The following is a 17,420-nucleotide window of genomic DNA, read 5'->3' on the forward strand; positions in this document are numbered from 1 at the left end:
ATTATCCTTTCGGATTCTCAGAGTGTGAAGTCTGTTCTCTTTCTCCATAAAAACTGTCTGTGGTCAGAGGTTTTTTGTTTTTTGTTTTTTTTACCTTTTTTGCTTATTTTTTTTTTTTTTTAATTTAAAGATTGATGTCCGCTCTTAAGGCAAAAGGGTGACAGCTGCTTTGGTTTGCCCTTGGGCTGATGCTGCTATCTGACTTCCAATGCTGGGCATTCATGGCCAGGTCTCATGCTCTGAATTTCAGGGGCTCACACTTTTCCTTTTGCATTTGGTTTGGGTAGTTTACAGCTAATATGCTGATGCATTGGCTTGTAGTCAGGAAAGAGTGCCTTAGAGACTTGCTGTAGATTCCCTGGTGCACTGATACTACAACACCCCGGCTTCCTGCCCTGGTCTTCCCTATGCTGCAGTCTGGCCTCTGGCCTTAGCAGCCTCTCCCCCTGCCTGATTGAAACAAACTTTTTCTGAAGTTTTTCCAAAGTATCTTCTTCTGGAATTTTGTTGTACTCCAAGTATTTGTGGGTTCTATGACTCCAAAACCAGTTCAGAGGCTTAATCTGCTGTTGATTTGAGGGAAACTCCAAGTGCCATCTTGGCTCTGCTCCCCCCCCCCCCATATTTCTGCTAATCCTTAAACCCCATTTACTTCCCTGTTGGATAATAGATTTCTATACCAGATTTAAAAAGACAGAAAGAGGGGAGGAGGGAAGGAGGAAGAGAGATAGAGACAGAGAGGGGGGGAAAGGAGGGAGGGAGGGAGAGAAAGAGAGAGAGAGAGAGAGAGAGAGAGAGAGAGAGAGAGAGAGAGAGAGAGAGAGGAGAGATAAATAGAGAAACAGAGACAGAGAGAGAGAGACAGGGAGGAGAAGGAAAAGGAGAGGGAGAAAGAGACAGAGGGTGGGAGGGGGAGAGAGAGAAAGAGAGAGAGAGAAAGAGGAGAGATAAATAGAGAAACAGAGACAGAGAGAGAGAGACAGGGAGGAGAAGGAAAAGGAGAGGGAGAAAGAGACAGAGGGTGGGAGGGGGAGAGAGAGAGAGAGAGAGAGAGAGAGAGAGAGAGAATATTTCCTCTTTGAATTAATTCTGATGATTGATTCTAGCTTTACCTAATATATAGGTCTCCCTTCTCCCTGATTCCCACTTTCACTGCAAAAGGTCTTTTTTGCATCCTTTCATATGTCAGACAGTCTTCTCCATTTCCATCTCTCTTCCCTTCTCTCAGTGTATCTCTTTTTTTAATTCCGTCTCCTTTTTGCAAGACCATCCCAATATAATTGACTTACACCTGTGTTCTCTGTCTATATGTAGATTCCTTCTAATTGTGTCTTAGTCTTCTCTATCACCATAGAGGCTGTTTATTGTCAAGTTCTTTTTTGTTTATTTGTTTGCTCATTTTTCTAGTCTATTTCTTGACTTTGAATTTTATATTAAAATTGGGCTTTGCTTCTCTGGTGGGAATAAGGGCTATTTTCAGAGCCGGTTATGGGGGGGGGTCTATATGTTTTTGGTGCTTCCAAGATGAAATGATCTAGGGAGAGATGTTGTCACTGTTTTCCTGGTCTGCCCTTTTGTCTTTCCTTAGGAAGGGCCTCTGCTCCCCTATAATTGCAAGTACTAGGGCTGTACCTTTCCACCCTGAACATCTTTTGGCTGAGAGTTCTTAAAGGTGCTATTGCTGCTGCTGTCACTGCCACTTCCAAGGCTTACCACTGGTATTGCCTTAGCATGCATGGTGGGCTTGGTGGCCCACCTCTTCTTCCAATCTTTTGAGATGGAAAAATGTCTCACCCTAACCTTTTGTTGGCTATACTGCACCAAATTCAATTTACCATATTATTTTAAGATTATTTAGAGGATTTGGCTAGCTTGCTGCCTTTATTCCACCATTTTGGTTCTCTTATGTACTAGCTTCCAAATAGTATTTATAATAGTGCTTGTATTCTTCCTCCCTTCCTCCCTTCTTTCCTCCCTCTCTCTGTACATCCCCTTCTTTCTTTCTTTCTTGGCAGTTGGGATTAAATGACTTGTCCAGGGTCATACAGCTAGGAAATGTTAAGTGTCTGAGGTCAGATTTGAACTCAGGTCTTCTTGACTTCAGGGCCAATGCTCTATCCACCGCACCACCTAGCTTCTCCCCAGTGCTAATATTCTCTATGAAAATATCCATTAATACTTTTGGGAAACAAAAATATAGCATCAACATTGAGCATACATTGTAATCACAGATTCTATTTTGTGTATTTTTAGGCTCTTATAATGAATGGAGCAGATCTTTCTACTCAGGATGTTCGCGGCTGCACTCCATCACACCTTGCTGCAACACATGGACATTCTTACACATTACAAGTTATGCTCAGAAGTGGAGTGGTAAGGAATATGTTTTGTAACATGTAATTTAGTAATAAATGTAATGATGATAATGATGATAATTTACTTTCATAGTGCTTTTCTCAGAACACCTCAGGGGGTACTGCAAGTAGAATCATTATCTCCATTTTTCAGATAAGGAAATTGTAAAGTACTAGTCACACAGCTAGTAACTGAAAAATCTATAATACAAATCCAGATTTTCTTATTTCTTTAGTGTTCTATACCCAGCTGCCTCTTTGTAATAAGGAATCAGCCTAGAGTATAATTTGAGTCTTGTAATCACGTTCTAAGTCTGTCCTTGACTTGCTAGGGAATTTGTAAGTGTCAGTGAAAAATGAATACAATGGTTCTATAGTTCTAGACAAGGCAGATAATTTTGGATTGTTGGTGTAGACTGGAATCACTTTCAGTGTGCTTAAAATATTGGTGAAGCACCACAGGCAATATAAGGTGGGACTTACTGCTTGAGTACTCTGCTAAATCAGATTTCTTATACAGAATCTTACAAAGAATTACAGTATTAGTACTGGCTAGGAACCCTACAATTCATATAGATCTAGAAATTTTAAGCTTGGATATTTCCCAGTGTCTGAAGAATGGAAGGATAATTTAGGAAAGAAACTTAGTGTGAAAACTAGTTGATTGTTGGGGCATATATAAAAAGGAGCAATGCATACACTGTATCTTGGAGACTTTTAACTTTTCAGATTTCATCTTAGATTGTTATTCTCTCAGAAATGGACCTCAGGAACCATTGTCAATACATGTTAATTATTATCATTCCAAAGTTCTGTGGTCTGTGTGCCTATTGTGCTGATTAATAGCAGAAAATGTGGAAGATTAGGATGTGGGTAGAGCTTTGGCCATCAAATAAAAGAATGAAGGTGAATCAGTATACCATACCATGGATTCAGAATGCTCTAGACTGTCTGCCTGGTAGCCAGTCATTTCAGTATTGTATTTGTGAAGCTGTATACTATTTGTTCCCCATGGTGCTCCAGATGACAGGAAAAGACAGGTTTCACCTATCCAGTAGTATTTTACTAGTCACAGCACATTTTTCATTTGATTTTTTCAAAATGCATTAACTGTCTGTATTAGTATATCTTGTCCAAGATAATGGGAGAGCATTTGGAAAAAATATTGAAAATATTAGATTAACAAGAAACCACTGCTCTAATGTTGTTAGTGACAAGTATCAGTTCTGTAGAATCTTGTCCCGTAACTTATTATCAGGCAATGAGTACTGACCTTGAGAAAATAAATGTGTTTTCTTGTCACTTAGCCATATCTTTGGAAGTTATCATGAAGTGAAAGTTTTTTCTACAATCTGATGTTTGTGATCTGAAACTTGAGAACTGTACTGTCACAGTAAATCCCTCAATAATCTCATCCATAACTGGTTAAGAACCAAAAGCAGAAAGAGAAGAAGAGGATAATTTATACCTTCTGCTTAACTGCTTTACAAATGTTATCTTTTGTAAATCCAGGCAATCCTTTTGTGTTATACACTGATTCCCGCTGAAAGTTCTTAGGAATAATTTTATTCTAAGAGAAGGATGGCTATTAAAAGTTACCCATTGTATTTGTTATTATTACTGGCCATAAATCTTGGCGTTTTACCCACAGTTTGAGATTGTTAACATTGAACGAGGCTGTCAGCAATAAGTTCTAAAATCTTAGATATAGCACTTGATTTCAAGTATGGACAGAAAACAATCAAAGACTTATATTCTGACAATTGCCAAGTTGGACACCGTCTGCTAGCAAAGATAGTTGCGCTGGTTAGCTATGAATTTATTGTGTATTTTAGAGAAAAAAGTCCAGTGGGGATGTTTATGCCCTGCCACTTAGCTGCAACTTTGATGGTTTTGATGAAGGGATGAAGGTAATATGACGCAAAAGGAGCAAGAATACTCCTGGATAGGGAAAGAAAGGGACCCCGGGAAGCTCAGGCTTATGTTCTTATCGATACTGTACTGTTAAGATAATAGCAAAAATTGGTAAAATGAAGTAGGGTGCCGTATGATTGGGGTTAAAAGGCAGTAATTGATTCTACCAAAGGCCTACCATAAAAACACTACATTATGATTTTGGATTCTTGGGCCAAGAGAAGACTCTGGAGCTGGTATGGAATGGTTGTATGGGTTCAGGATAGAAGCAGGTATGTTTAAGAAGTGTGTAGCCTGTCCTTAGTTGATTTAAAGGAATGTGCCATCATCTTGGACAGCTAATCTGGAAAGCATAAAGAGTAGCAAGACTTGAGAGTAAATATAGACCTGTTCTAGAAGAGAATAGAAAGAACATAAGCAATATCCTAAACTGAGGGGATCTCATATTGTTCGCAACTGATTAACTTTATTTAGGAAGTGTGAATTATTTTGATTACTTTTTTGGGGGAGTGGCAGGGCTGTTATTGGAATATTTCCTTGAAGTTTCTTAGAAAACTTTTTGAGGTGTAATTGCTTTTAAAATGTCTATCTCTTGCCTTAAAACAATATCCTCAATTTTTTTCAGTAGAAAATTCTGGTTTATAGAAATTTTATTTCACTTTCTCCAGTTGCCCTTTATCTCCTGTGAGAAAACTGCTCTGATCTTGATTACTATTTCTAGATAGGCTATTTAAGTTTTTCTTTAAACAGGTCCAGCTACTTTTTTTCTTGTTATTATTGTGCCTTTTCTGGGGAATCCTTTTCAATTTTCATTTCCAGATTGGCTCCTTGAGAAGGAAAGTTCTGCCTGCCTCTAGTCAAGGTACTCCCTGGGTCTCTGTACCTAAATGTATGACTTACAAACCTCTTAATAGTGTGCTTACCTTTAGTAGTTTAATAGACATAGGTAGTGCAAAGCAGAGTCACTGACTAAGATACTCTAATAAGATCTATACCTATCAAACACTGTCCCATCCCTATATTAAGATATTAGCAAATTGTCATTTCTTTTATCTGCCTCTTCCTCAAATTGCATTACTTTGATTGAAGGGTAAATCACTTTGTAGGATGTCCTAAGCAAGTCCTCCTTTCTATCTTCAACTCCTTTCTCTCCCAGTTAAAACAGTTGTTATACTCAACAAATAACCTGAGATGCTTTGGGTCTAGTTTTCCATTTTCCCAGTTCTAGATAGCATTCTAGGGACTTGGGCAGGCTCTAGAATCTCTTAAAAAAATTCATGTGATGAAGTCAAGGCCCCTAGCAATGGTTAAATACCTAGTTTTAAAATAATCCAAAAATTAATAGTGTTCTGTGAGAGCCCAGACCTATGATAGCTAGAATTACTAGAGATTTATTTTTACCCCAAATATAAGTTTATACAAGTCAACAATCAAAAATAATTTTATGAAACTATCATAGATTATTTCTTGTCTAGCTTGTTAAAAGTCTGTATCATCCCAAACATAATATGAAGAAAATTGAGTCTTCCCCTCTCAAAGGGAAGGCCTGGTTCCCACAGAGCTCCCAAAAGACATGGAAGACCTAGAGTTAACTGAGAATTATCCCTTCACCTTTAGGTGAGGAACCAAACTGTCCTGGGTGAAAATTACTTTGGGTCCCTATATCACATCAAGCCCCTGAAATTTCTTCAATGATTCCACACAACTCACATGATATTCTGTGTGGAGAGCCAAACTTACCCTTCACTAGGACAAGTAGATTAGCTTAAAAAGAAATTAAACAAATTCAGAAAAGTCTCAAATAGGCATGAGGCTCCTAAAAAGGGTTTAAATGCCTTCCCTCTGAGATTATCTCTAATTTATCTTTTGTAATCTTGCTTACATGTATTTGTTAACATGTCTCCTGCATTAGATGTTGTCTTTTTTGAGACCAGGGACTATTTTTTGACTTTCTTTGCATCCTTAGTACTTGTATCCTCACAGTATCTGTCTAATAGAAGGTGTTTAATAAATGTTTTTTGACTTGACCAAACAGTAAGTGCCAATTACCCAGGTTTTCTAGAACAATAGGCAAAGTTTATCTTATGAGTATGAAGTATATAAATATTTTAGGTTATATGTAATAATAATAATAGCTAACATTTATAAATATGTTAGGCTATATGTAATAATAATAGCTAACATTTACATAGGATCTGCTATGTACTAGGTCTTGTTCTAACTAGTCGTTTGATGCCCTACCACAATTCTGAGATGTAGGTACTATTATTATAGTTTTACAGATGGAGAAACTGAGGTAGACAGTTCAAATGACTTGCCCAAGCTCACACATTTAGTAAGTATCTGAGGCTAGATTTGATCTCAGGTCTCCCTAACTCCAGGTCCATTAATCGACTACTGTGCTACTTAACTGCCACCATGTCACAATAAAACAAACAATCTAATAAGTCTCCTTGAAAATTTAAAGAAAAAAAAATGAACATAGATACCTATAGGATGCTTTAGATAAGGGATGTGGCATCTCATCCCTTATGTCACTCATGTCAGCTGCCTTCTAATAGATAATTAATATAGAAGATATGAGTAAATAAGTTTTTAGCCATGTAAAAATTGTCTTCAAAGCAGGTGGTTTGACTTATAAAAAAATACATCAGAAAAACGATTGTCTAATCATAGTCTGGAAATGAAATGAAAGAAACAATACTAACTTTTTCTCCCAGTGGATCCATGCAAAACTACTATATCCAAGAAGGAAGAGTCCTGGGGAATCTCTCCAATGAGTTTAGGGCAATCCAAATATATCCCAGACAAAGTTTAACTCACAGTGTTAGCACTCCCTCCAGGAGTTATTCCACAACTTGTACTCCTAGGTTGAGTACTCTCAGTGGGTAGCTACCTCAGATTCAGGGTAACCTATAGGCCAGCTTTCCTAAAACTATTAACTTAAATAGACTTTAATAGTCAGCTAGTAAATTGTTATAGTAACAATGGTAGCTACAAAACATTTCTCTCCATAAACCTGAGATTCTTGCTCTAATCAGTCACCTTATTTTATAATTGAGTAAACTGAGACCCAGAGTTAACTCATAGATTTGCTCTTGGTTAGTCAGTTACTTTAATTCCTAATCAGGATAGTAAATTAAGATGTCATAGTTACTAACTTTTGAGAAAGTTAAACTTTTTCCAATTGCAACCCCCTTTTTGCCTAAGACATTTTACATAACTTCAGGGATATAGATACATAAAAGAGGTATATAAATCAAAGATTTACTGATAATCATAATTTCACAACCTTTACATTGAGTTATGAGATGCCATATATGCTTGCTGTTCATAGTTGAAGAAGCTTTACTATATTAGAATGCTGGGGGCAGCTAGATGGTGCAGAGGATAGAGCACTGGCCCTGAAGTCAGGAGGACCTGAGTTCAAATCAGCCTCAGATTTTTAACACTTCTTAGCTGTGTGACCCTGTGCCAGTCACTTAACCCCAATTGTCTCACAAAAAAAAGAAAAAAAAAAAAAAGAATAGTTCTCGATGTGGAGAAAAAAACTTGTGCTGGAATCTTGCCCATGCCTCTAAGTAGTTAAGTACCATGGACACATAACTTCATTGAGTCTTCACTTCTTCATCCACAAAACTCAAATACTACTATTTGCATTATCTGCCTTAATAAGATCATTGCGATAAAAGCACATTATAAATAAATCTCAAATAGCCATATATACGTGAAGGCAATGGAATGATAGATAAATATTGGGTAGAAGCAGATTGCAGCATATCTTCTATTGATGAGCTGTATGTGAGAAGTGGCAGAAAAGACATAGATGCTTTGAAAAAGTGGGCTATCTAGTAGTGAGAGTGAGGGATAATCATTGCTGCACTGGTATCTATAAAATATCTAAAGAACCAAAAGAAGGTCTCTTACTCAATGGAGAGATTTTCTGTGGAGGATTTACAGAAAGTTTTAGTGGGATTGAATGGGCTGTAGAAAAATCATCCTGATAAAATCATGGCTCTACTAAAGGACTGAAGTAAAATTGATATTGTTCATAAGTGAATAATTGTTTTGTTTTTATTCAGGTACTGCTTTTTTGTTATTAATATTTTGGAGGCAGAGTTAAATGACTTGCCTAGGCTCACACAGCTAAAGTTAATTGTCTGAGTCCAAATTTGAACTCAGGTTCTCCATACTCCAGGACTGGTACACTATGTCACCTAGCAGTTCCTGATTTTTATTTTTAAAAGGCTACAAGCCACTCTAATTTATAGAATTAAGGTGTTGGGGACATAAAGTGCTTCCTAAATTAAGGGCAGAAAAATTTAGTAAATGTGAATGTTGTCTCTAGGATCCCAATGCTTCTGATAAATGTGACTGGAAACCTGTGCATTATGCTTCTTTTCACGGGCGCCTAGGCTGTCTGCAACTTCTTGTTAAATGGGGAGCCACTCTAGAAGATGCGGATCAGAATGGAAACCTTCCAGGTACAGCTTTAAAAGAAAAAGAAACAAATCTTTCTTTGGTTCTATAGTAGAATATTTAATTCCTGACAGTGTTCTGGAGTTTGAACAATGATTATTTGACAGCCTATGAAAAATTATGGAAATATGTGGTTCATATGAAAATTAAATTATTATTGAATGTTTATATTAACATAATATATAGAATTATAATATAAAATAATATAATAATTATTATATATTATAATTACATAATTAATATATCAATATCAATTATATTAACAATATTTATATTACTTATATTTATTATAATTATATTAACTATATGTATAATATACAATACATATGCAATATATAATATATATACTATATGATTGTTATATATAGTATATATACTATATGAGATATATATATAATATATAATATATAATATATTATTATATGTTAATATATCAATATTAATTATATTAATATATGTAATGTATTATACATGATACAATAATAGGTATTAATAATGCAAAATAATATAATATATTGACTTATATTAATATTCAATTGTTATTGAATATTAATATATCATTATTATTCAATTAAAATTCAATCAATGATATTTCCAAACATTTATTAATCAGTTACCAAAGGAGATATGCAAAGATAAGTAAGACATAGTCTTTGTTCCCAGAAGCTTCCAAGTGTTGGGGTGAACAGAGATGAATAGAAAATACAGGGAAAATAAGACACAGATCACAAGTAAAACACTAGAGAGATATGAGATTTATTGGAGAGGTGCAAAAGAGGGTTTAGTACAAGGGGACAGGACATTTTGACTGGAGATAATGAAGGAAAGCTTCATTTAGGATGTTGCTTTTTTACATTTTGTGGGGGAGGTACAGGCAGAAACCTGTTAGGGACTATGGATGGGCAATTGCCTTTCAGACAAAGGGCATGAGTAAGGATGTAGAACAAGTATAGGATATGATTTTTAAAAATTATGAATTTAGTAATATTTTTATTTATTCTTTTAAATCAAATTTTATTTTTTCAAGTAACTAAATCGATAATTTTTCCTTTCTGCCTACCTTACCCTCCAATTGAAAAAGAAAGAAAAACAAACTTTTGTAAAAGACATGTCTAATCAAGCAAAGTAAATTTCTGCATTGACCAAGTTCTAAAATATACATGTTTCATTCTGTGTTCTGAGTTCAACTCTCTGTCAGAAACAGGGAGCACAGTTCATCTCGAATCCTTAGGAAGCATGGTTGGTTATTCATTGTGTTGATCACTGTCTCTAAGTCTTTAAAAATTGTTTGTCTTTGCAATCTTGCTGTTGTTATGTATTATTTTCTTAGCTTTGCTCATTTCACTCTGTTATCAGTTAATACTAGTCTTTTTTTTTTTGAAACTATCTCCTTTATAATTTTCTTTAAAAATTTTTTAAATTTTTTCCTAGTTTTATGTAAAGACAATTTTTAATGTTCATTTAAAAAAATTTTAAATTCTATGATTTTTCCCTACTCTCTCACAGCCTTCCCTCTGAAGACTGTAAGCAATTTGATATATTTATGTACAACCATGTAAAACATTTCCATATTAATCATGTTATGAAAAAATAAATATTCCAAAAGAAAACCAAAAAAAAAAGTGTAAAATAGTATGCTTCCTTTTCTGTTTAGACTTCTTTTTTTTTTTTTTTTTTTTTTTTTTTATTTTATTTAATAATAACTTCGCATTGACAGAATCCATGCCAGGATAATTTCTACACGACATTATCCCTTGCAATCACTTATGTTTCGTTTTTTCCCCCTCCCTCCCTCCTCCCCCCCCCCCCAGGATGGCAAGCAGTCCTATATATGCTAAACATGTTGCAGTATATCCTAGATACAATACATATTTGCAGAACCAAACAGTTCTCTTGTTGCACAGGGAGAATTGGATTCAGAAGGTAAAAACAATTCGGGAAGAAAATCAAAAATGCAAATAGTTCACATTCATTTCCCAGTATTCCTTCTTTGGGTGTAGCTGTTTCTGTCCATCATTTCTCCAATGAAACTCAGTTAAGTCTCTTTGTCAGAGAAATCCACTTCCATCAGAATACATCCTCATACAATATCGTTGTCGAAGTGTATAATGATCTCCTGGTTCTGCTCATCTCACTTAGCATCAGTCCATGTAGGTCTCTCCAAGCCTCTCTATATTCATCCTGCTGGTCATTCCTTACAGAGCAATAATATTCCATAACATTCATATACCACAATTTACCCAGCCATTCTCCAATTGATGGGCATCCATTCATTTTCCAGTTTCTAGCCACTACAAACAGGGCTGCTACAAACATTTTGGCACATACAGGTCCCCTTCCCTTTTTTAGTATCTCTTTGGGGTATAAGCCCAATAGAAACACTGTTGGATCAAAGGGTATGCACAGTTTGATAACTTTTTGGGCATAATTCCAGATCGCTCTCCAGAATGGCTGGATTCGTTCACAGCTCCACCAACAATGCATCAATGTCCCCGTTTTCCCGCATCCCCTCCAACATTCATCATTGTTTTTTCCTGTCATCTTAGCCAATCTGACAGGAGTGTAGTGATATCTCAGAGTTGTCTTAATTTGCATTTCTCTGATCAATAGTGATTTGGAACACTCTTTCATGTGAGTGGTAATAGTTTCAATTTCTTCATCTGAAAATTGTCTGTTCATATCCTTTGACCATTTATCAATTGGAGAATGGCTTGATTTTTTATAAATTTGAGTCAGTTCTCTATATATTTTGGAAATGAGGCCTTTATCAGAACCTTTAATTGTAAAGATGTTTTCCCAGTTAGTTACTTCCCTACTAATCTTGTTTGCATTCGTTCTGTTTGTACAAAGGCTTTTTAATTTGATATAATCAAAATTTTCTATTTTGTGATTGGTAATGGTCTCTAGTTCATCTTTGGTCACAAATTTCTTTCTCCTCCACAAGTCTGAGAGATAAACTATCCTATGTTCCTCTAATTTATTTATAATCTCGTTCTTTATGCCTAGGTCATGGACCCATTTTGATCTTATCTTGGTATGTGGTGTTAAGTGTGGGTCCTTGCCTAATTTCTGCCATACTAATTTCCAGTTATCCCAGCAGTTTTTATCAAATAATGAAATCTTATCCCAAAATTTAGAATCTTTGGGTTTGTCAAACACTAGATTGCTATAGTTGACTATTCTGTCTTGTGAACCTAGCCTTTTCCACTGATCAACTAATCTATTTCTAAGCCAATACCAGATGGTTTTGGTGACTGCTGCTTTATAATATAATTTTAGATCAGGTACAGCTAGACCACCTTCATTTGATTTTTTTTTCATTAATTCCCTTGAGATTCTCGACTTTTTATTGTTCCATATGAATTTTGTTGTTATTTTTTCTAAATCATTAAAATATTTTCTTGGAAGTCTGATTGGTATAGCACTAAATAAATAGATTAGTTTAGGGAGTATTGTCATCTTTATTATATTTGCTCGGCCTATCCAAGAGCACTTAATATTTTTCCAATTATTTAAGTCTGACTTTATTTGTGTGAAAACTTTTTTGTAATTTTGCTCATATAATTCCTGACTTTCCTTTGGTAGGTAGATTCCCAAATATTTTATGCTATCAACAGTTATTTTGAATGGAATTTCTCTTTGTATCTCTTGCTCTTGTATTTTGTTGGTGGTGTATAAGAATGCTGAGGATTTATGGGGATTTATTTTGTATCCTGCTACTTTGCTAAAATTATGAATTATTTCTAATAACTTTTTAGTAGAATCTCTGGGGTTTTCTAGGTATACCATCATATCATCTGCAAAGAGTGATAGTTTGGTTTCCTCATTGCCTACTCTAATTCCTTTAATCTCTTTCTCGACTCTTATTGCAGAGGCCAGTGTTTCTAATACAATATTGAATAATAATGGTGATAGTGGGCAACCTTGCTTCACTCCAGATCTTACCGGGAAAGGTTCCAGTTTTTCCCCATTGCATATGATGCTTACTGAAGGTTTAAAATATATGCTCCTAACTATTTTAAGGAAAAGTCCTTTTATTCCTATGCTCTCAAGTGTTTTTATTAGGAATGGCTGTTGGATTTTATCAAATGCTTTTTCTGCATCTATTGAAATGATCATATGGTTTTTGTTTGGTTGGTTGTTGATATAGTCAATTATGTTAATAGTTTTCCTAATATTGAACCAGCCCTGCATTCCTGGTATAAATCCTACTTGGTCATAGTGTATTATCCTGGGGATGATTTTCTGTAATCTTTTTGCTAATATTTTATTTAAGATTTTAGCATCAATATTCATTAGGGAGATTGGTCTATAATTTTCTTTCTCTGTTTTCAGCCTACCTGGTTTAGGTATCAGTACCATATCTGTGTCATAAAAGGAGTTTGGTAGGACTCCTTCAATCCCTACTTCTTCAAATAGTTTATTTAGCATTGGAGTTAGTTGATCTTTAAATGTTTGATAGAATTCAGATGTAAATCCATCTGGTCCTGGGGTTTTTTTCTTAGGGAGTTGATTGATAGTTTGTTCTATTTCTTTTTCTGAGATAGGAGTGTTTAGGATATTTACTTCTTCCTCTGTTAGTTTAGGTAAGCTATATTTTTGGAGGTATTCTTCTATTTCATTTAAGTTGTCGAATTTATTGGCGTAAAGTTGGGCAAAGTAACTCCTAATTATTGCTCTAATTTCCTCTTCGTTAGTGGTGAATTCTCCCTTTTCATTTTTAAGACTAACAATTTGATTTTCCTCTTTCCTTTTTTTAATCAGATTTACTAAGGGTTTGTCTATTTTGTTGGTTTTTTCATAGAACCAACTCTTAGTTTTATTAATCAATTCAATAGTTTTTTTACTTTCAATTTTATTGATCTCTCCTTTTATTTTTTGAATTTCAAGTTTAGTGTTTGATTGGGGGTTTTTAATTTGTTCCTTTTCTAGCATTTTTAGTTGCAAGCCCAATTCATTGACCTTCTCTTTCTCTATTTTATACAAATAGGCCTCTAGAGATATGAGATTTCCCCTTATTACCGCTTTGGCTGCATCCCATACATTTTGGTATGATGTCTCATTATTATCATTTTCTTGGATGAAGTTATTAATTATGTCTATAATTTGCTGTTTCACCCAATCATTCTTTAGTATGAGATTATTTAGTTTCCAATTATTTTTTGGTCTACTTTCCTGTGGCTTTTTATTGAATGTAATTTTCAATGCATCATGGTCTGAAAAGGATGCATTCACTATTTCTGCCTTACTGCATTTGAGTTTGAGGTTTTTATGTCCTAATATATGATCAATTTTTGTATAAGTTCCATGAACTGCTGAAAAGAAGGTGTACTCCTTTCTGTCCCCATTACATTTTCTCCAGAGATCTATCATATCTAATTTTTCTAGTATTCTATTTATCTCTTTGACTTCTTTCTTATTTATTTTGTGGTTTGATTTATCTAATTCTGAGAGTGCAAGGTTGAGATCTCCCACTATTATAGTTTTACTGTCTATTTCTTCTTGCAGCTCTCTTAATTTCTCTTTTAGGAATTTAGATGCTACACTACTTGGTGCATATATATTTAATATAGATACTTCTTCATTATTCATTCTACCCTTTAGCAAGATATAGTGCCCTTCCTTATCTCTTTTGATTAGATCAATTTTTGCTTTAGCTTGATCTGAGATCAGGATGGCTACCCCTGCTTTTTTGGCTTCACCTGAAGCATAGTAGATTTTGCTCCAACCTTTTACCTTTAACCTGCATGTATCACCCCGCTTCAGGTGTGTTTCCTGTATACAACATATTGTAGGATTCTGGCTTTTAATCCATTCTGCTAACCGCTTCCTCTTTATAGAGGAGTTTACCCCGTTCACATTTATGGTTAAAATGACCAATTCTGTATTACTTGCCATCTTGTTAACCCCGGTTTATGCTTTTCTCCCTTCTTACTCCCTTACCCCCTCCCTTACCCCCCTTCCCAGTATTAAGCTTGTGAGCTCCCCTTGCTTCTCACAGCCCTCCCTTTTTCAGTATCCCTCCCCCCCCTTAGAGTTCCCCCCCCCCAACTTACCCCTTTCCCTCCCAGTTACCGTATTCCCTTCCACTTAGCTTATTCCTTCCTTTTTCACTTTTCCCTTCTCACTTTTCAATGAGGTGGGAGAAGTTTCACCATAGATTGAATATGTCTAAAATTCTTCTCTTACTGCCAATTCTGAAAGCAGTAAAATACTCACTATTTTCATTCCTCTCCATTCTTTCTCTCAGATTTACTAGGTTTTCTTTGCCTCTTCATGAAATGTAGTACCCCCACTTTCCCTTTTTTCTAGTACAATGTCCTTTCCACACCTAGTTTCTAGAACAAGGTATACATGTATTCTTTATACATCTTTACAGCCGAAATATAGTTCCCAAGATTAATCTTTACCTTTTTAGATTTCTCTTGAGTTCTGTGCTTGTAGATCAATTTTTTGTTAAGTTCTGGCTTTTTCATCAGAAATAGATGAAATTCGCTTATTTCGTTGAATGTCCATCTTCTTCCCTGGAAAAAGATGCTCAATCTCGCTGGGTAAGTTATTTTTGGTTGCATACCAAGTTCCTTAGCCTTTCGGAATATCATATTCCAGGCCCTTCGATCCTTTAATGTGGATGCTGCCAGATCCTGGGTGATCCTTATTGTGGCTCCTTGATACTTGAATTGGGTTTTTCTAGCCGCTTGCAGTATTTTTTCCTTTGCCTGAGGGTTCTGGCATTTGGCCACTATATTCCTTGGTGTTTTGATTTTAGGATCCCTTTCAGTAGGGGATCGATGAATTCTTTCAATGTCTATTTTACCTTCTGTTTCTATGACTTCTGGGCAGTTCTCTTTGATAATTTCCTGGAAGATAGTGTTCAGGCTTTTTTTTTTCATCATACTTTTCTGGAAGTCCGATGATTCTCAGGTTGTCTCTCCTGGATCTGTTTTCCAGGTCTGTTGTCTTCCCCAGAAGGTATTTCACATCCTTTTCCATTGTTTGATTTTTTTGGATTTGCTTGACTGATTCTTCTTGTCTCCTCGAGTCATTCAATTCCAATTGTTCGACCCTGATTTTCAGTGAGGTATTTTCTTCACTCACTTTTTTAAGATCTTTTTCTAATTGTCCAATTGAGTTCTTTTGTTCTGTGGAATTTTTTTCCATTTCGCCAATTTTGTTTTTTAGAGAGCTGTTTTCTGTTTCCAGTTCACTAATCCTATTTTTCAAGGATTTGGTTTCTTTATCCACTCTCTCTTTAACTGACTTCTCCAGGCTCTTTTGCCAAGCCTCCCTCTCCTTTTGCAGAGCCTCCCTCTCCTTTTCCCATTTTTCTTCTAGCTCCCTTGTGAGAGCCTTTTTAATTTCCTCCATGAGATTCATCTGTGCTGAGGGACATAAGGTCTCTTCCTTCGGGGATTCACCTGGGGACTGTTTGTTTTTAGTCTCCTCAGGGTTTGGAGTCTGCTCTTTATCTGTATAAAAGCTGTCCAGGGTTAAATTCTTTTTCAGTTTCTTGCTCATTCTGTCTATTTATCAAAGACAAACTATCAAAGAAACAGAAGGAAAAAAAACCCCTTGAATGGAGGCTGCTTTCTTTGGGGGAGGGGCAGGGTATTCGTGAGGCACAGGTCCTACTGTGCTATGGCGCCTGCGCACTGAGATCCGAGCGGGCTAAGACACTGTGGGGGAGGGGTGGCCAGGTCCCGAGAAACTCCAGCTGTTTGGGATTGTATTCTTCACCCCCGGTGTTTTTAGCTTCTCTGCTGGGCTGCTGACTTGCTCCTATAGCAAAGCTCTCACTGCAGAGACGGCTGCGATGGCGTCCTACCCCCTCTCCGCTCCACCCGGTTCTGAGCTGCTGTCTGTGCTCTGGTTGCCGCTGCTGCCCGCAGACTGCTTCCAAATACCGTCCCCGCCCTCGCGCAAAAACAGACCTTTCTTGACGAGTCTCAAGGATGGTTTCTCTTGGTAAGTAATTGTATGGTTTTTTTTCAGTCGAGCATTAATTCAGAGGCATGAAATGAAATGAATAGTGAGAGAAAAACACGGAGATTACACAGAAGTGTATTTCCTCTCCGCCATCTTGGCTGGAAGTCTTCTGTTTAGACTTCATCAGTTCTTTCTCTGAAGGTGGATAGAATTTTTCATCATTTGTCCTTTGGAGTTGTCATGAATCACTGTATTTCTGAGAACAGCTTAAGTCATTTACAGTTGATCATCATACAGTATTGATGTTTCTATGTGCAACATTCTTATGGTTCTGCTCACTTTATTTTTCATTAGTTCATGTAAGTCTTTGTGGTTTTTCTGAAATCAGTCTTCTCATTTTGATGAGTTTTGTGGCAGTGCAGAGAGTTGTGGGAATCCCCTTCTGGTCGGCACAGGTCCTTTGTGAAAGAATTCATCAACTCGAAAAGTTTAAGTAGCAAAAGGAAAGTTTATTGTTGGATGAAAAGTCAGCTTTGCTAGGAAGACTGACTTCTGAGTGGCAAAGTCCTATTAGGGAAATGGGGCTGACACTGAAAAGAGAATATCTTCACAGTGGGTAGGGTCCTGGCAGTTATGCCAAGGAGTCAAAGCTGCTTTGGACCTTTTGCAAAGAATGAGTGAATAGAAACCTATTTTATGAGCAGATCTGGGGGCAGTTTGAACGGATTGTCAGACCAGCATCTCCCA

General features: G+C 36.1%; 1 protein-coding gene across 7 annotated transcripts in view; it reads left to right on the forward strand.

The window, feature by feature from the left end:
* ANKRD42 (ankyrin repeat domain 42) overlaps positions 1 to 17,420 on the forward strand; it is a 146,878-nt gene that overhangs the window by 49,824 nt on the left and 79,634 nt on the right. For all 7 annotated transcript variants that reach the window (XR_007952161.1, XM_051987223.1, XM_051987224.1 and 4 more), the window contains exons 4-5: positions 2,254 to 2,373; positions 8,617 to 8,752. Coding sequence is in view for 6 of the 7 variants with exons in the window: in XM_051987223.1 (XP_051843183.1) it covers positions 2,254 to 2,373; positions 8,617 to 8,752 (256 nt within the window). In the remaining variant the exon portion in view is untranslated. The remainder of the gene's footprint in view (positions 1 to 2,253; positions 2,374 to 8,616; positions 8,753 to 17,420) is intronic.

Source organism: Antechinus flavipes, chromosome 3 (assembly GCF_016432865.1).
Source record: "Antechinus flavipes isolate AdamAnt ecotype Samford, QLD, Australia chromosome 3, AdamAnt_v2, whole genome shotgun sequence".
NCBI lineage: Eukaryota > Metazoa > Chordata > Mammalia > Dasyuromorphia > Dasyuridae > Antechinus > Antechinus flavipes.